The 20,464-nt window shown below is 43.3% G+C and overlaps 1 protein-coding gene across 1 annotated transcript in view; it reads right to left on the reverse strand.

Annotated features, from left to right (window-relative positions):
- Positions 1–11,471, reverse strand: part of RASA2 (RAS p21 protein activator 2) — a 90,310-nt gene extending 78,839 nt beyond the window's left edge. The window contains exon 1 of the mRNA XM_073674389.1: positions 11,238–11,471. Coding sequence (XP_073530490.1) covers positions 11,238–11,331 — 94 coding nt within the window. The 5' untranslated portion in view covers positions 11,332–11,471. The remainder of the gene's footprint in view (positions 1–11,237) is intronic.
- Between the last annotated feature and the right edge of the window lie 8,993 nt (positions 11,472–20,464).

Below are 20,464 nucleotides of genomic sequence, written 5' to 3' on the forward strand. Positions count from 1 at the left end.
GAGAGATAAAGACCGCTCGATCCTCCGCTGCCCTGCTAGTAGCTTTCCCCCAGTGCCTGTCGCCGGCCCAGCACACCGGGGATGACCTCTTCATCCCTGATAGGGACAGGAAATAACACTGGAGGGAGGATGTGGGAGGGGCTATTTAAAACTCTTCGTATTTCCTGTCCCTATTAGGGTGGGGTTACATCCTCCTCCTGTGTGTTGTCGTGGGGGATTATTAGAGAAAATAAAATAAATAAATTGGCAATATATCTCACTGCATGACTACTGGTTTTCATCATACAATCTAACTTTATATGATATTTTATATTTACACTGCACACTTATCAGGAACAAGCGCACCCAGGAAAGCCCGTTTCTCAATAATTGTGTGTGTAAGCCGGCTGCCAATCACCCGACAAATGAACAAAACATTCATCTGTCAGGTAAAAAGATCTTTTGGCTTGCTAATAGCCACCTATGTGTGTGTGACATCAGGTGGCAGACAGGAAATCTCGTGCCCGCATAGATCGCCATCCTCCTCACTCCTGCACGCTAAGGGTCCTTTTACACAGACCTACCGACGGCACAATATGACCATTTAACCACCTGTTTACATAGGCAGGCCAGAGTAAATGATGCGCTCAGAGCGATCTGTAATAAATCCATACCGCCATGGTTCTCGGCAGTGCGAGTCGTGTTTACCAAGGACGATGCACCGCCAAGAACACAGCTGCGCAAAAGGTCACTTCACCCGATGCAAGAGCATTTTACTCATTCATCGGAAGATCGCAGTCTGTTCACACTGTAAGATAATAGTGAAACGAGCGTTTTAAGAGCATTCATTCATTCATGATAATCTTTAGGTGCCCTGCTAAGAACACGGACTAAAACATTATGCTGAGCCTGCGCCAACCAGCCACGAAGTATACCCCAAAGGAGAACAATGGGAACGAAACTTGGCCTTTTCGGGTTTACATTATGACTGGTTGGTGAAGGCTCAGTGGACCGCTGAAGCCAATGTGGCTGGTCGGCGAAGGCTCAGTGGACCGCTGGAGCCAATGTGGCTAGTCGGTGAAGGCTCAGTGGAAAGCTGATGCCAATGTAGCTGATTAGTGAAGGCACAGAAAAAAACATTACTGATTGCTCAGTGCACACCTAAACTGGGGCCAGTCGGTGTAAACAGGCTATTAAGCGATTGCCATCCGGAGACATGTTGCGGGTCGGCAGCTGTTGAACGCTGTTTGTGTCGCGCACTGTAATAGCACCTTTAGTCTAAACCAGACATGTAAAAGATATACTTTGGAAATTCATGCTCCAGTGTTGGGGAGCGGCGCCCAACGTATTCTTCCTGATGGCAGGCATCAATACACACCCTTCTGAATCACAATAAAACAATATCTTGCTTCAGGGAAACCCCCCGAAAAAGGAATTCAATATAGAGTCTAAAGGACTCCCTGATGAATATTCACAATGGGTAACTTCTGTATCTACTCGAGTTTCCTTTTGGGCTGTTCACTGACATAAGACGTCTGTCACCACTTCTCAACTCTGGGGAAAAAAAAAAAAATGAAAAAAAGAATAAGGCAAAAAAATAAAACACGCTTATTTAATTTCCCATGGGATGTCTGAAAGGGTTTGGTATCTCTATTCACATTAGGTCATACTATTCCGAAGGACGTAGGGTATGCCAATATTGGAGGTGGTGACCAAGTTCAACAAAAAAGGCACTTATTTTATTTTTTTAAGAGACAGCACCAAATTAGCCCATGTACTGCGTCTGAACCAAGTGAATGGGACTGGCTGCAATACGACAATAATTCCATAGCCAATATTGGTTCTACAATGACAATCTATATGCAGCATGCTCCTCCTAGTGGTGGCAGGAGACAGCCAGAACTTTATCATTTACAGAGAACTTCTCACCAGTTTTAGTATGATCAACCAGCCAGATAATAGGAAAGTGGCTGCAGAGCTGGATAAAGCATAATATAATAAAAACTAATTTCTAATTCAATCATTGCAGAGATATTAGCTTGTAAAGTTTGGATTTAAATTTATTCTACATCCAAAGGGGAGTTAGCAAAGATTCGCCTCTGGGGGCGGCTACCTCTTCCCCTGCATGACATTGACCAATTAAAAGCAGGAGGCATCCTGGAGGGAAAAAAATAAATAATGCCCCCCAGAAAATATTAGAGCAAGTTTTTTCTGCGAGACATAGAATACATAGCCCTACTCTCCTCTATCATCTAAGCACCACCTGTGTAGAGTACAGCAGAGCTATATGTCATTACAAGCACCTCTCGCAGTTTCCATCTCAGGGAACGGTTAGCTCTGCTGTACATCTCCTTTCTTCATATTGACTGCTGTGAAATGAGAACTGTTGAGGTGTTTGCAATGACACATAGCTCTGCTGTACTTTACACACGTAGAGCCATCAGTGAGGAGAGCAGGGCTGTGGGTCACAATGTTTCCCAAAAGAAAGCCTTCTAAGCTTCTCTTCATTTTTTGCCCCCTGCCTGACACCATTCACCGGGGATACTCTGCAGATTACCCCGTGATCTCTGTGTCCACATGCTAGCCGTGGGTTAAAGACCAGTAGCACTTGTTCTGGATGGAATAGACAAGTAGTGTTTATTTTATCACATTTGCAAATATTATTTGTTTTTTCCTTTTTTGAATTTTAAACGGCCCCTAATCTGAAGTTAAGATCCCTTTACAATCAACTTGTGGCAAGCAAGTAAAACTGAAAAAGTAACGTGCCAACGTTTTGCAGTAAGACGTAGACACGTCATTAGGAAGTGAGCGCGATGTGTTTTGTACATCTGTGCAGTTTCAGTGCATAACGGAAACCGCAATCTCCTTTCCTCCACCATTGTCTTCTTACACACAATCTCTGTTGTGCCTATAACCCCACCTCAATGACAAGTTTAAACTGTTGATTTTTTTTTAAGAAACAAAACCGATATTGCACGATGAATAGGTGATGTACTAAAGCTTTCAGCCACTTCCTCACAGGGGAAATACTTTTCACACTCAGCACCACTGTGGTTGTCTTCATTAATCTAGGACATTTTTCTTCAATGAAGAACATCCAGCCCTTTATGGCTGCAGCATATTGTTAAACACATGTATTATGTATCGGTTTTGTTCTGCCCTTAGTAACCACATATTCACCTTCTCTATATCCAGCTCTGTTAGGTAACTAGATAGTAATGAATTAAACTGCAATATCTCTAGAGGACAATAAGTAACATCTCATATGCAGCTTAGCTCTTCAGACACGCTCACACTCTACAATTTTCTATTTTACTTAATTCATTCTTGTTTGAGTTTAAACAAAAAAAAAAAATTAGCAGAAGTGAAAATTTAATTCACACAACCAACCTTTACCATCAGAAAGTGATCACTTTAAATCAGGTTTTAAATACTTGCTGGTGTTTTCTGCTTTATTCTATGGTTGTTTTATAGGTTGCCAGACCCTGCTTTCTGCAGCTCACTTTTCAGCTTTGCTCTGTAGACTGGGGCAAGGGCAGCAGAGTCATTTCATTATACTTTACATATAAGTCACACACCTATGTCAAATATAATAACCTTGAAGGGGTAGTCTAGGACTATTCTGAGGATAGGTCATCAAAATGGAATCGGTGGGGATTGGGAATGCCTCCACTGATCAGCTCATATCAGTGGCCTAGATGTAAGCAATGTATATGGCAGTAAAGCTCAACTGCATATATTGTTTAGTGGTTGTTATTGAATATTGCACCTCATATTCAATTTTAGTGAAAGGGAAATAAACTGCAGTACTCAGCAATAGCATGCATACACTGCTTTCATCCAACTGCTGTTGCAACAAATTCCTAGGTGATCAGTGGGATTTTTGGAGTGTCAGACCCTCACGGATCTCAAATTGATGACCGTTCCACAACATAGTCACAGACAACCCCTTCAAGATTGTTATATTTGACAGATAGGTTTGGGTCTTATATGTAAAGTATAATAAGACGACTCGTCCACCTTTGCCCCAGTCTACAGAGCAAAGCTGAAAAGTGATCTGCAGAATTGCAGCCCATAAGACAGGAATAAGTTCATTGTTATGTTTGTTCTAGACCACCCCTTTAACATACAATTGTATGAAGAACCACAAGAATATAGAAAACTATTTATCCTTTATCAAATACCCAAAAATCACACAGAAAAAAAACCTCATTCACTAATATATTACAAAATACACAAGGGATGGACATGGAAGAGAGTAAAAAACAGCAGGATTCCTAGACTATACCATGCACAATCTAAGTAAATACTCCATGCTGTAAAATGCTGCAAATGTATGTGGGGCAAGACTCAAATACCAAACTCCTACGTCCAGCTTATTAGGCGCTCGTTCACATGACTGCATTTTCAGCCCGAGTGCGGTCCATGAAAAAAAATAAACCGACAGCACTCGGACCAATGTTATTTAATGGGGCAGTGCAGATGACTTTTTTTCACATAAGAAAAAATAAAGAAAAATTACAGCAAGTACTAGTTTCTTCCGTAAATCAGATGAGACTCACCCATTCACAGCTATAGGTGTGCTAAAGAAAATTCATTATTATATATATAAAAAATTTATGTTACATCATGTGTGGAACCAAATCACCAAACAAAACAATATTTCCTTACTATCTGCCCTGCGGTGGTTGGTTATGTGTGAACAACGGCAAAATTTAGTCTTTATGACGACACTGGACCTGACCAGTCACTAAGCTTTAAGAAATCGAATCTTACAGGAGATATTAAAGGGAACCTGACAGCGGATACCTGCTGACGATCCATGCATGTATCGCCACTGGCTGCATGATCTCAGCCAGGTATGTCTGACTCTGAAACACATACAGATAAATGCTACTGGGACCGAGCCGCACAGGAGACCAGTCAGAAAGGCAGCTAGTCAGCGGTCATCGTCCCCTTTACACGCACGCAGGGAGAAACCTGTCACTCCGGTGGCAAAAATCAGGCACTGGTTGTACGATCATACATACCTGGCTGAGATCGTACAGCCAGTGCCTGATACACGCTGCCCGTAGATGGGGGGCGCATGTGTCTGGTGTCAGGTTCCCTTTTAAACACACAGACATTACAGAAATCTGTATGACTGTAATACAGGGATGAACATAGCACTGCAGAAATCCTCAGAAGCCACTTTGTATATTTTAAGGGGCATCTCATAAAACACAGATTGAAGCACCGTGGAAAGCTGCTGACAGCAATACACGTTCCCACCCAAAGTAGAAGAAATGTATTAGTACGATGCACAGCTTTGAGCTCAGTGTTATACACGTTATCTATGCCCCTGGTCTGCTGTCGCATATGGATGTCAGCCTGACAAGTGTAATCCCAGCCTAAAGCCATACACATGGGGAAGCGGCTTGGTGAGCAAATTCCTGGCCAGCAGCTATCTTCACCGACTTCCCCATATACATCAGCACTCGGCCAAATGTTCAAGTGTTTTTAAACGGGGAGGGAGGAGAGAGCCGCCAAAAAGAAGAAAAGATTGGGAGTTAAAATTCCACCTGATCCATCCCCCTCCCCCCAATATCATCTCAAATCAGCAGAATTGGGCAGCTTTCATTCACTTGTAATGGGGCCCTGAGACCTTGTGCTGTCTCGAAACTATCGGCCTGTGCTTAGACTTGGTCATCAATATGAGATTGGTAGATATGTGATCATTGACAACCCCACTGGTGCGGCATCTCCAACAGGCACGGCGTCCCCTACATTGTTTACACAGCTCCATAAGTATGGCCATGTGGTACCTGTGGTTGCTGATCAGTCACATGCAAGTGAGTAGAACTGTGCTGCACTACCAGGCACAGCCACTACTAACACTATAGCGTTGTGCCTGGGAAACAATATTTGAAAGGGCACAACCGTCCAATCAGCTGATGGTTGGGGGTGCCATAAGTTACTCTACTGATAGCTCATCACTATCTTATAGGTGAGAGTGCATCAAAGTTCTGGAAAATCCTTCAAAGTAAGTTAATGTCTATATAAAAGGTTTAAACTTGGGCTTATAGGAGCAGTGATTTACACAAAATATCTTCACATACATAATCTGCAAGTGTGTACATAAAAAGAAGAAGATGCAAAGGTGTTCAGCTGCAAGAAGGAGATGTAGAAGTTTTCCCTTTAAAAAATAAATAAAATATATATCTATTATAAAATGTATTTATTTTTTTTTTCGCACACATACTGAAAGATGCCTCATATGAGTTAAAATATGGGAGTACACTACATTTAAGGGGGCTCCAAAACTAACTTGTCTCTTCTCGGGTAATCAACCGTATGATTAGAAGAGGAGAATCCCACTTATCAAATGAGAAATGGAAAAAAATATCAGAGTTAAAATTCGCCAAAAAGCAAAAACATAGTAAGCACGATAATGATCAGGAAGTACAGGGATTGGACTGCAGAGGACTGGGGTAAAGCTACTTTCTCTGATGAAGCCTCCTTCAGACTGTTTAGGACATGTGGAAGAATGATTGTAGAGAAAAGAAAAAGGTGAGCGCCGCTATGAGTCCTGTGTCGTGCTCACAGTAAGGAATCCGGAGACCATTCGTGTGTGGAGTCGCTGTTCCTCTGTGGACTGGGCTCACTCACAATTTTGTCTTCTATCCTGCCATGAATAAAGAATGGGATCTAACACTCCTCAAAGAGCAACTTCTCCCAACGATTCAGGAGCAATTTGGTGATGGACAATGCTTTCTGCAGCATGATGGAGACCATGTCACAAGGCAGAAGTGGTAACTAGGTGGCTCGGTGAACAAAATATTACAATTTTGGGTCCATGGCCAGGAAACTCCCTAAATCTCAAATCCCATTAAGCACCTGTGGTCAATCCTCAAAAATCAGGTGGACAAACCAAAACACAGAAATTGTGATAAACCCCAAGCAGCGATTAGATAAGAATGAGCTGTCATCAGTCAGGATTTGGCCCAGAATCCGATATTCAGCTGCCAGGGCGAAGGGCAGAAGTCTTGAAAAATAAGGGACAATATCTATAAATATTGAGTCTTTATATAAACTTGATGTATTTGTCAATAAAAACATATGAAATGCTGATATTTGTACTTAAGTAACCACAGAAACATCTGAGTAAAAGATCAAAAACCCCTGAAGCATCAAACTTTGTGAAAACTAACATTTGTGTCATTCTCAAAACTTTTGATACCCATTCCAATAAGAAGGAAAACCATTGCATGAATAGCTGTGTCCAAACTTTTGACCTGTACAGTATATACAGCTGTATAGTGCACTTACTGACCTAACCGGTAACTGTATACAGAAGCTAGGGACCTAACCAGAAACTTCTTTTCTTTTCTCCTTATACACCACTCCCATTGGACAAACAATCAGCAGATTCGGTTTTCAGTACCATATCTATGCTGATGACACCCAATTATACACCTCTGCTCCGGACATCACCCCTGCATTACTACAAAAGACCAGTGATTGTCTTTCTGCTGTGTCTAACATTATGTCCTCCCTCTGTCTAAAACTGAATCTGTCAAAAACTGAACTACTCGTATTTCCTCCCGCCACTAACCTACCTGTGCCCGATATTGCCATTTCTGTTTGTGGCTCAACCATCACTCCCCAGCAACAAGTCCGCTGTCTTGGGGTAATTTTTTATTCAGATCTTTACTTCACTCCTCACATCAAATCACTCGCTCGTTCATGTCATCTACACTTCAAAAAGATCTCAAGAATAAGGACTTTTCTCACCTTTGACTCGGCAAAAACTCTTACTGTCGCTCTTATTCATTCTCGTCTGGACTACTGCAACTCTCTACTAATCGGTCTCCCTCTTTCTAAACTCTCCCCTCTCCAATCCGTCCTTAACGCAGCAGCCAGGATCATATTCCTCGCCAACCGCTACACCGATGCCTCTTCCCTGTGCCAGTCATTGCATTGGTTACCCATCCAATATAGAGCTATTTAAACTTATCACGCTTACCCACAAAGCGCTCCATGCTTCAGTACCCCCCTACATCTCCTCCCTTGTCTCAGTCTACCACCCTACACATGCCCTCCGTTCTGCCAGTGACTTAAAACTAAAATCCTCCATAATCCGAACTTCCCACTCCCGTCTCCAAGATTTCTCGCGTGCTGCACCAATTCTTTGGAATGCACTACCCAGGACAGTTTGATTAATTCCCAATACCCACAGTTTCAAGCGGACCCTAAAAACCCATTTCTTTAGACTGGCGTATCGCCTCCACACACTATCTGTCCATCCCAGTTTTCCCCCATATTAAAATCTTCTTCAATTTCAGGTTCATACCAACCATGCACATAATAGCCTCGGTCAGGACTGTACACATACTGGCAGGACACCAGTCCATGTATTAATTATCCTATATAGTATATCAAGGCTGCATTATACAATATATGTACATTCTACCTTTTGTGTCTCCCCCCATTTCCTCATAGACTGTAAGCTTGCGAGCAGGGCCCTCACTCCTTTCGATATGAGATATGCTTATTCTGTATTGTCTGTATAAGTCCCCCCTAAAATTTGTAAAGTGCTGCGGAATATGTTGGCGCTATAAAAATAAAAATTATTATTATTATTAAACTGTATACAGCATTGACTAAAAAGAACCTGTATACTGAGGCTAGTGACCTAACCAGAACCTGTATACAGCTGTATACTGAGGCTAGTGACCTAAGCAGAACCTGTATACAGCTGTATACTGAGGCTAGTGACCTAACCAGGAATTGCATACTGCTGTATACTGAGGCTAGTGACCTAACCAGAACCTGAATACAGCTGTATACTGAGGATATTGACCTAACCAGAACCTGAATACAGCTGTATACTGAGGATATTGACCTAACCAGAACCTGTATACAGCTGTATACTGAGGCTAGTGACCTAACCAGGACTTGTATACAGCTGTATACTGAAGCTAGTATTTAAGCCACCAGGCAGCTCGCTCTGTATTTCAAGACCTCTGATCGGTGTCACTGAACAAGAACATTCCTTATTCTTCCCCTATTTTTCTGCTTTTATTTTCAGACCTTTCCAAAGAACTGTGAGGTCCTGAAGGAAGCGGACCACCTTATGTCATAATGATTAAAATGTATTTATAAAAAGAAGACAAATAATTGTAGATATTATATCAATAAAGAGCAACGTTTTATAGCCCACCAAAACAATTACATTGTCTAATTGTTACGTAGTTACAAGCTGCTAGGCTGTAAACAGAAATTCACACAGAATCTAATCCTCATCCCCGATTTATGTGCAGGGACACGCGGATACTTTACATTTACAGGTCGTCATCCTCAGAGCAGGGAAACTTGTAAATCATTTTACAGACAGCTCTACAAAGATTATCGCTGACTTGTCACCCGGACCGGTGAGTGGCCGAAATCACCAGAACACATCTCAGAAACTCCACAGAGAGGTACATGACGCCCCGGGCCCCGGACCCCGGGTGTGGGACACGGCTGCCATTCACCGAGTTATGATCACAGGCCGCTCTCATACACAACTGATACATACAGGGTGAAAAAGCGAGTAAAGAATATTCATGAAACTGGACGAGGTGCAACATCTATCGATGCCGACAGACACAAAACTAATCGGGTGATCTGCCCAGAACAAGACTCCTATACACAACAGGATAGGGGGGAATGTTAGGCAGGAGTCATTTTTTTGCGCTACAAATTGGTCCTTAATCCATTTTTTTTAAAAAGGTTTTGCTATAAAATTGTAGCACATCATATACTAAACACCACATCTGCAGCAAAACTCTTACAGCCTCAAGGACTATAAGTTCAGATCAGATGACCGGCGAGATAAACAATGTCCCAGCAAAGTGACAAAAATGGGGAAAATAAGCCATATATAAAGCACAAATAAGGTCACCAAACTATAGAGAAAAACTGAAAAATGTAACATTTCTCCCAATGTGTGCTTATAACTTTGCATTATTGTGAGCCAGAATTCAGATTTAGGCCTCGGCCCCACTATCAGTATTTGGTCAGTATTTTTTCTCAGGAGTGGGAGACAAAACCAGGAGTGGGTGATAAATACAGAATTGGTGACTTGTTTCTATTATACCTTTTCTCTGATTGTTCCTCACTGGTTTTGGCTCCCACTCCTGAGAAAAAATACTGACCGAATACTGACCAAACACTGATAGTGGGGCCTTGGCCCTAAATTTGTAATAGCAGCAACATATTGTGCAGAGCTGTACACTGATGGTCACTTCCATCACTTCCTCAAGCCATGAAAGGCTCAGAGATTGCGGAGTCTAAACATCGCACATACATGGGGGAATAAACGGCAGGTCTATCACTATCGCACCTCTGGAGTGCTGCCATGTCCGCTGGAGGTATATGGAGGATACCGGGGCGGTATCACGAGGCTGGCACACTTTTGCTTTATGACACATATCAGTACATGTCTGATCTCTCTATACACAAACACTATATATGGAATGTATAGAATATACATGTATTTTACACAAGCTGTATATAGACAGGTCACTTACATGCTGGTGTCTGTATAGTGGACTATGGTGTAAATTAGTACAGAGGGATCAGACATGTACTCAGTGTGTATATACACAGATCCACTCAAGTTGTATACATATATTTCTATATTTGAAGGGTGTATTATATATATATGAAGCGTGTATTAAAATTATATATATATATATTGTACACACACAACACGCTTCATATATATCATTTCTGTGTAAGACAAAAAAAAAAATGTGTGTATAATATATATACACACACACATTTTGTTTTACACAGAAATTATGTATATATATATAGATCCTAAGTAGATCTCTGACCTCTATGTATATACACAATATATATACACACACACACGTCTGATCCCTGTATACTCTATATTACAGAGAGAGTATACAGGGATCAGACGTGTGTGTGTGTGTGTGTGTGTGTGTGTGTGTGTGTGTGTGTGTGTGTGTGTGTACACGTCTGATTCCTGTATACCCTCAGTATAATAAGCCCCACAGTATACAGAGCCCAGCATGTCAGTGACCTGTTGTGTGTGAGAGCCCCCTGAGAGCTGGCAGCCCACCCTGGCACGGCCCCATGTGGGCACACACTGTATGAAGTTGCACTAGTGCTGCCCCCCAGGTGGTGCACACACAGTCCAGCACAGCTCAGTGATCCCAGCACAGCTCAGTGGATGTCCAGAGATGATGCAGCGCACAGATACTCACAGATCTTCACTCTCAGGCTCTGCAGGACCCGCACAGGGGCCGCAGGCGGATCCCCGGCCTCTCCTCTCCCTCCTGCCCGCTGCTCCCCTGCCATCTCAGGCGGCAGCGGCAGAGTCTCTGCTGCCCGTGCTCTTCCGCCAGCAGAACTACTTTAACAGCGTATGACAAGAGAGGCAGCCCGCCGCGGAGTAATACCTGGGGCTGCCCGAGACTACAGAGTAGCGAGGCTACGTCACTGCAGGGGGCGGAGCTGTTGCGGGAGCAGGGATCAGCAGTGCTGCAGAGTCCGCGGTCTGTGCGGGTGAGAGGTGGCGTACAGGCCGCGCTCCCTCCAGCCCTGGAGCTGGACTGTGACAATGTCGCACAGTTGTGTCAGTCTAATGTGTTGCACACTGTACGCCAGGCTGAGGGATAAATGGCAGCGCTCCTCAGTGATTGTGCAGGGTCATATTACAGTTTTGTATTATGGAGCCCTGTTCATCCTGCGCCAGTTATTGCTTTGCACACCTTGGGGGGGGTACATAATTTTTTTTTTGGGGTGGTATCTGACATTTTTGGGGGAATTTATTTTGTGCCTCAGTTTTGGTGCATTTTCTGTTCTTTTTCCTTTTCAGACCCCTTTATAGCCTCCGCCCGCCATTATTCCATCACTTCTTCCCGCCTCCTTCCTCTGGGCTCAGCAGTCGCGGGTCCCTGCTGTGATCCCTGTATCACCAATGTTTATCACATTCAACTTTTTTTAAATGTCGCACAAAGAGTCGCAAACTTTTTGACGTAAAAAGCAGAAAAAAACATTTTCTAGATAGACACGCGTCGGAATAATCGGACACCGTGCCGCTATCTGATAACTGGCACAAATAACGGCGTCGCAGCCACGAGGGAAAGTGACTACAATCCTTCCTGGGGTAATAGAGTCCCTGCCGTGTCTGGGATTTGGGCCACGGACTCATTGCACTGACCGCTTGTGCTGAATTTATCATTTGTGACATTTTAAGGCCACGTTCCCACCATGAGAATTTAGTGAGTTTTTAATGTTAGAGATTTTCTGCATCTTTTAGGTAAATTTTTATCATCTTTTGACACTGCAGTTTTTGATGTGTCATGTTTTAAATAAAGCTGCTTTGTTTTTGATACTTCAGGGTATTTGGCTTTGACAAAACTTTATTGATACAGTCCTGTGCAGATCACATGCATTTTTTTACTTGCGGATTTTCTGCATCTCATCCAAGTGTATGGGTAAAATCCGCACAGAAAACTCCGTGTACCCACAAGGGAAATTTACATGTTGCGGATTTGAAACCACAGATCAAAGCACAGTGTGCAGATCTCTATAGATCCCATCCACTTTGCTGCAATTGTAAGACGCTGCTTTTTTTTGCGCAGCGAAAATACACAGCATCAAAAACTCATTGTGTGAACTGAACCTAAAAGGTCGCAAATTCAGTCCACTCACTAGGTGGCGAATAAACCAGCCATGAAACATACTTGAACATGAGGTTACACTTAGGTGGTCATATACTCTTAGGGACCTTATTAAAGACACTTTTCTTGTGTTGCTGTTATTTGTGCCAAATTTATCCTAAGAATAGTGCATAAATTTGATGCATCTTTTCAAAGTTTTTGAAAAGTTTGAAAAAAATATTTATAAAAATTCAAGTACCCCCCACCCCATTGGTATCACCATAATTGTACTGACCTAGGAACCTAGAAAATCATATTAACATATTATTTTGTGGTACTGAATAAATAGTGTAAAAAAAATGTAAAAAAAAGCCAGAAAATAAATGACGGAATCCAGTTGTTTTCGTCATTTCACTGCATTTGGAATTTTTTCCCCTTTTTTCAGTAAAGAGAATGGTGTCATTCAAAACTATAACTTGTCCCTCAAAAAACAACCCCTCTTGTCAGCAGAAAAATAAAGTGATGGTGCTTAGAAGAAGGAGAGGTACAGATGGAAGCACAAACACAAAAAATCGGGAGGTCAAGAAGAGGTTACATTTTAACAAATATGGCCATCATTTTATGTGATTCCTTTTTTTAAATTGGCTCCAAAATGAAAGTCGCCAAATGGAACATACATGGTGCGACAGTTTGTTAAAGGAGTTATCTGGAACTTTAGGGTGTTTTGGCCGTAGAGGGCCAAGACCTTACCAGCAGGTGATTGTGTGGCGCCTAGGCGATGGGGACTACTCGGCACCCGGGCCTTGATGCCTGGTCTTGGGGGATGTTGTGGTGGTCGGCTCCTGGGCCCGTACCCTGGGGTCTCTCTTAAAAAAGGGGAATAGATATGTCGAAGTTCGTGACGCCACCTCTCGTGTCTGGTGATCATCACCAGCGCTGCGGCAGTCCACTGAGGCCGGTGTTGTGGCAGCTTAGATGGTATCGCTCCCCACAGGTGGAGCAGGGCCTCAGGGCAGCGTAGGAGGGGGGGATGCAGGACAGAGGGGACCCAGCCGTGTCAGAGCAAGAATGGGAGCACACAAGAAAGTCACTTCTGTACCTTTACTGGAATTAGTTCAGGGACACCCAGGAGCACTGTAGGGTGAGGGGTGCACGTCCGGATTCTCCCCAGTGAGCGGGTGTACGGCCTCCTGTTTCTTGCCTTTCTGTAGTAAGTTTCTGACCTGCCTGGAGCTAGGCCTAACTTGGTTTCTGTTCTGCTGACTTGGTGATAGGGCCTTCTGTTGGAGATCACTCTCCCTATTCTTTGGGGTCTCCGTGATTCCTGACCCTGGTATGTATCAGCTTTTGGTGATCCTGGGACATGTAGTTCGCCAGGGCTTCCGGTTGTTTTCTACTGGTCATGAAGATCCACGTAGACTCGGACCCGGTGTCCGGTATATGCTTCTGTGGTGAGCTTGTAAAGCTCCTCTGCCCCCTAAGTTACTTTCTTCCACTTGCCTTCGGCCCCGCTCAGGCCCTCACTAGGCTACACACACTGCAGCCGGGACGCTGCTCTTCTTCGCCACTCTCAGAGTGTCGGCACACTCCTAGCTCTCTATCCTGAGCTCTATGAGTTCTAGTCTGGACTCACTCTACAGACTATACTGGACTCTTTCTGCAGGAACTGCTAGGCTCTGGCTCGACTGCACTGACTCCTTCTGTGTCTGAGCAGGAACTGCTGAATCACTCAGCTGCCTAGCTCCACCTTCCCTATTTATATCCCTATCGGGCTCCCTCTGGTGGTCTGAGGTGGAAGGTGGAGGTGTGTGTATGCTGTGGGGGCCTCTTGTGGAGAAATCGGGTAATGCACCCCTCTAGGATCTGTGGTACCAAGCGCAGCTGGGTGCCACATTTGCTAACTACCTGCCCATTCTGTCCTGTGACGATCTGTTCCGACTCAGGCGGCAATTCTGCAGCTTCATTCGACCACACATCAACAGAGCAGCTTGTCTTCCGACAGGGCGTCACTGACCGCATCATGCTGATTGACAGCCGGCTCAGCCTAATGCAGTGGGGAGCCAGCTGTCAATCAGCATGATGCAGTTAGTGACGCTCCGTCGACAGAACAGAACGGAAGAGAAGACTCTGGTCTGTCAAAGTGACGTCATTGGGAGCAAGAAGAATCACTGTTAGGAGCGCTCCGTGACCACTCGGAGTGCTCCGTGACCCCTCGGAGCGGTAACAGATCGTCACATAGCAGAACTGGCAGTAGTGATGGGAGGTCCAGCTCTTTTTGGTGATCTGGATCCACTCACCAAAAATAGCTGTCTCTTTTGAATCCTAAATGGATCCCTATTAAATATGTGTTCACCATAGGTAAACACATATATAAGATGACGTTGACGCCGCTGAATCTTCGCCCACTCACAATTAGCCAATTAAATTGAAGAGTGGAGTTTGTTTCGGGCGGACGGAGTTACGGCCGCCGAACACTGCAATTTTTCGCCCAGTGACAGCCATTCAGAGAAGTTAGTGGCTCTCACTGTGGTGCCAGCTCCCATCAGTCACAGCAGGGAGCCGGCTCTTTGTGTTGGATCGTTCATGACCGACACATCACTAACAGGCAGGTAGTTAGCAACTACCTGCTGATAAGTTCTTAGCCCTATAGCCAAAAAAAAACAAAGTCCCGCATAACCCTTTTAAATGTATCTCAAAATAAATGATAAGAAAAGAATAGCACCAGTAAAAAAAAAATAAATAACAAAATAATCCCATCATGATAAATTACCCCAAAATGTCTAAAACACTAATAAACGTAGAGCATGGCATGTGCAGCTGAATTCTGGCTCAATTTAAAGAAGTTGTCCACTACTTGGACATCCCCTTCTCATATCCCATGTTTGGCCCCAATAAAATAAAAAAAACTATACTCACCTCCCGTGCTGGCGCCGTTCCAGCGGTGTTGGCACTCACGGTCTCGGGGCTCCTGTGCAGCTGTTGTGACATGTGAGCCCTGCGCCCAATCAGCACTGGTGTCACTGTCCCCGCCTTCAGACAAATGGAACATGAAGAGGAAGTCAGAGATCAGCTGCAGCCCGGACTTCCTCTTCATGTTCAATTCCACAGAATATGGGACAGTGACCCCGACGCTGATTGGGCGCCAGGCTCACGTGTCACAACAGCCCATGGGAGCCCCGGGACCGTGAGTGCCGACACTGCCGGAACGGCGCCAGCACGGGAGGTGAGTATAGTTTTTTTTTATTTTATTTGGGCCAAACATTTAGATCAAGAAGGGGTTGTCCTAGTAGTGGTCAGGTTTCACTCTGATCAGAGTCTGATTAGCATAATCAGAGCGTTTTTCTCGAATGGAGAGAAAATGGTTGTGTGATCCCAGCTTAAGGCTGGGTTCACACAAGCAAAATTGTCTGTTTTTACATCAGTATGTTTGATTTTTACATTTGTATGGAATGTGATTTTTACATGAACAATTTATATATATTAAGGGACAAATACTGTTTCCTAGTTTTATAATTGTAATTTATCCATGAAAACACATGACATACAAATAGTAACCTGTATGTGATCCGCTTTTTACAAACCCATTGACGTATAAAAGGCGAGTCTGATCCAGAATATGCATCAAAGTAGTGCATAGTCCCCAGTGTCCACCACACATAACTTATGTCGCTTATCCATGTTATATAAATAAAACCTATAACTTGATGTTAAATTCATCCATTGGTTTTATAAATTACTCTTTTGAAAGCTGAAACCCTCCCAAATTTGGTTTAGGTTAAGAAAATAAATTGGCATAAATGCTGAAATATTGATCATTTAATGAACACAGAATGGTCAGATATTGGCAAGACAAAAGTTTTGTCACCTGGTCATATAATGCACCCAATCCTAGTTTACATACTTACCAGTGCTCAGTAAATAATCGTTTAATTAGTGGGTGTGTATAAAAAGAAACCCAGCACCCCAGACCTTCACTTGAACTGCAGCTTGAGCTCTGACAACATGCCAAAAATCCACCCTACGACCAAAGCCTTGAATATCAAGAGGCTGAAGACCAGATGCACTGCAGAGGTGGCTGGCACCTTTAATATGTCTCAGCGTCAAGTACAAAGTATTAAAAAAAGATTTGAAGAGACTGGAGATGTGTTTGACAAGCCCAGGTCCGGCAGACCCCGCAAGACAACTGCTCAGGAGGAACGTTTGTTGGTTAGAAAATCCAAAGCAAGCCCCTCTTCCACTGCAGCAGAGCTCCAACAGGGCTGGTCACCTCAAGTCCCTGTGTCAACTAGAACAGTTTGTAGGATTCTGTCTCGAAATGGCCTCCATGGTCGAATCAGTGCCCAAAAGCCAGCACTAAACAACAGGCAAATAAAAAAACGTGTGGCATTTGCAAAGTCCCATAGCCTGCTAAACAGATGGACGCTGGAAAAGTGGCAGAAGGTGGATTTCTCTGATGAATCTTCAGTAGAATTACACCACAGCCACCGCAAATACTGCAGGAGAGCTACTGGAGCCCTATGGATCCAAAATACACCCAGAAAACAGTTAAATTTGGTGGTGGAAAGATCATGGTCTGGGGTTACATTCAGTATGGGGTGTGCGAAACATTTGCAAGGTGGAAGGCAATATCAGTAGCCTAAAATATCAAGAAGTATTAGCTACCTCTTACATTTCAAATCATAAAAGGGGTCAAATTCTGCAGCAGGATGGTGCTCCATCTCATACATCCATCTCTACAACAAAGTTCCTCCAGGCAAAAAAGATCAAGGTGCTCAAGGACTGGCCAGCCCAGTCACCAGACATGAATATCATTGAGCATGTTTTGGGTAGGATGAAAGAGGAAGCTTGAAAGACAAAACCAAAGAATCTAGATGAACTCTGGGAGGCATGTAAGACTGCATTCTTTGCTATTCCTGATGACTTCATTAATTGTATGAATCATTGTTGAACCGCATGGATGCAGTCCTTCAAGTTCATGGAAGTCACACAAAATATTAAACATGACTTAACAGCACCACAACTTCATTCACCAATGTTATGCAACATATACAACCCCTGGCAAAAATTATGGAATCACCGGGCTCAGAGTATGTTCATTCAGTTGTTTAATGTTGTTGAAAAAAAGCAGATCACAGACATGGCACAAAACTAAAGTCATTTCAAATGGCAACTTTAGGGCTTTAAGAAACACTAAAAGAAATCAAGATTAAAAATGTGGTACTCAGTAAGGGTAATTTTTCAGACCAAGCAGAGGGTAAAAATTATGGAATCACTCAATTCTGAGGAAAAAAATATGGAATCACCCTTTACATTTTCATTTCCAAAACTAACACATGCATCAAATTTGATCTGCTCGTTAGTCTGCATCTAAAAAGGAGAGATCACACCTTGGAGAGCTGTTGCACCAAGTGGACTGACATGAATCATGGCTCTAACATGAGAGATGTCAATTGAAACAAAGGAGAGGATTATCAAACTCTTAAAAGAAGGTAAATCAGCTGTGTCTAAAATCTGGACCAAATACAAATAACATGGGAAGGTTGTTAAAGGCAAACATACTGGTAGACCAAGGAAGACATCAAAGCGTCAAGACCAGAAATTTAAAGCAATATGTCTCCAAAACAGGAAATGCACAACAAAACAAATGCAGAACGAATGGGAGGAAACTGGAGTCAATGTCTGTGACCAAACTGTAAGAAAACGCCTAAAGGAAATGGGATTTACATACAGAAAAGCTAAACATAAGCCATCATTAACACCTAAACAGAAAAAAACAAGGTTACAATGGGCTAAGGAAAAGCAATCGAGGACTGTGGATGACTGGCTGAAAGTCATATTCAATGATGAATCGCGAATCTGCATTGGGCAACTTTTGTTTTGTGCCATTCCAATGAGATTTATAAAGATGAATGCATGAAGAGAACATGCAAATTTCCACAGTCATTGATGATATGGGGCTGCATGTCAGGTAAAGGCACTGGGGAGATGGCTGTCATTACATCTTCAATAAATGCCCAAGTTTACATTGATATTTTGAACAGTTTTCTTATCCCATCAATTGAAAGAATGTTTGGTGATGATGACATCATTTTTTAAGATGATAATGCATCCTGCCATAGAGCAAAAACTGTGAAAACATTCCTTGAAAGAAGACACATAAGGTCAATGTCATGGCCTGCAAATAGTCCGGATCTCAATCCAACTGAAAATCTTTGGTGGAAGTTGAAGAAAATGGTCCTTGACAAGGCTCCAACCTGCAAAGCTGATCTGGCAACAGCAATCAGAGAAAGTTGGAGCCAGATTGATGAAGAGTACTGTTTGTCACTCATTAAGTCCATGCCTCAGAGACTGCAAGCAGTTATTAAAGCCAGAGGTGGTGCAACAAAATACTAGTGATGTATTGGGGTGTTCTTTTGTGTGTTTGTTTTTCATGATTCCATAATTTTTCCTCAGAATTGAGTGATTCCATAATTTTTTCCCTCTGCTGGTCTGGAAAAAAAATTACCCCTACTGAGTACCACATTTTTTATCTTGATTTCTTTTATTGTTTATTAAAGCCCTAAAGTTTCCATTTGAAATGACTTTAGTTTTGTGCCATGTCTGTGATCTGCTTTCTTTCAACAACATTAAACAACTGAATGAACATCCTCTGAGCCCGGTGATTCCATAATTTTTGTCAGGGGTTGTATTTGTATTTTAAGATAATTAATTACTTTCTGTGGGCGACAAAACTTTTGTCTTGCCAAAATCGGACCATTCTGTGTTCATTAAATGATCAATATTTCAGCATTGATGCCATTTTATTTTCTTAACCTAAACCAAATTTGGGAGGGTTTCAGCTTTCAAAAGAGTAATTTATAAAACCAATGGATGAATTTAACATCAGATTATAAGCTTTTATTTCATAACATGGATAAGCGACATAAATTCTGTCAGGGAGTGTAGTATTATGCCCCCACAGTTGCCTTCACACACACAGTATAATGCCCCCATAGTTTCTCAAACACAGTATGATTCCCCCCATAACGAGTATGCTGTCCCCCAGTCCGCCACACACAGAGTATGATGCCCTCACGGTTCCCCCACACCCATTATGATGCCCCCACAGCACACCACAAAGTATGATGTCCTCAGTGTCCACCCATTACAGTATGATGACCCCACAATCCCGCCACACACAGTATGATTCACACACAGTCCTACCAAACACAGTATGATGCCCTCTACAGTTTCCCACACACAAAATGATGCTCGCCACAGCCCCTAACAGTATAATATCACCAGTACCCACCCAACACAGTATCATACCCCACAGTGTCCCCCACACACAGTATGATGTCCCCCACAGAGTATGATGCGCCCACACATCCTAACACAATATGATGAACACCCACAGTTCCCCACACAGTATGATGTATCCAGTGTTCACCTCAACCCACTTGCCTATGTGCCCTGATTCTCTTCTGAGCTGTTATCTGCTGCCAGTCACCTGATCTGAGAAAGTTGTGGCGCCCTGCTGTGCATTGGTGCCACAGATCCTAGAGGGGTGCATGGACGGATTCCTCCACAAGAGGCCCTCACAGCATACACACACCTCCACCTTCCACCTCAGACCACCAGTGGGAGCCCGGATAGGGATATAAAAAGGGAAGGTGGAGCTAGGCAGTTCAGTCTGGGAGAGAGTCAGTCTGGAATCTACAGCCTGGAGTATGTAGTCTAAAGTCTGCTGCAGCCAGTGGGACAGTCAGTCCAGCCCAGACTCAGGTAGCTCAGGTTAGTGAGCCTAGGGCGTGCCGACGCCGTAAGAGCGGTGAAGAGTAGCGAGG

Source organism: Phyllobates terribilis, unplaced genomic scaffold (assembly GCF_046119375.1).
Source record: "Phyllobates terribilis strain yellow unplaced genomic scaffold, ASM4611937v1 Scaffold_3__8_contigs__length_932513732, whole genome shotgun sequence".
Lineage (NCBI taxonomy): Eukaryota > Metazoa > Chordata > Amphibia > Anura > Dendrobatidae > Phyllobates > Phyllobates terribilis.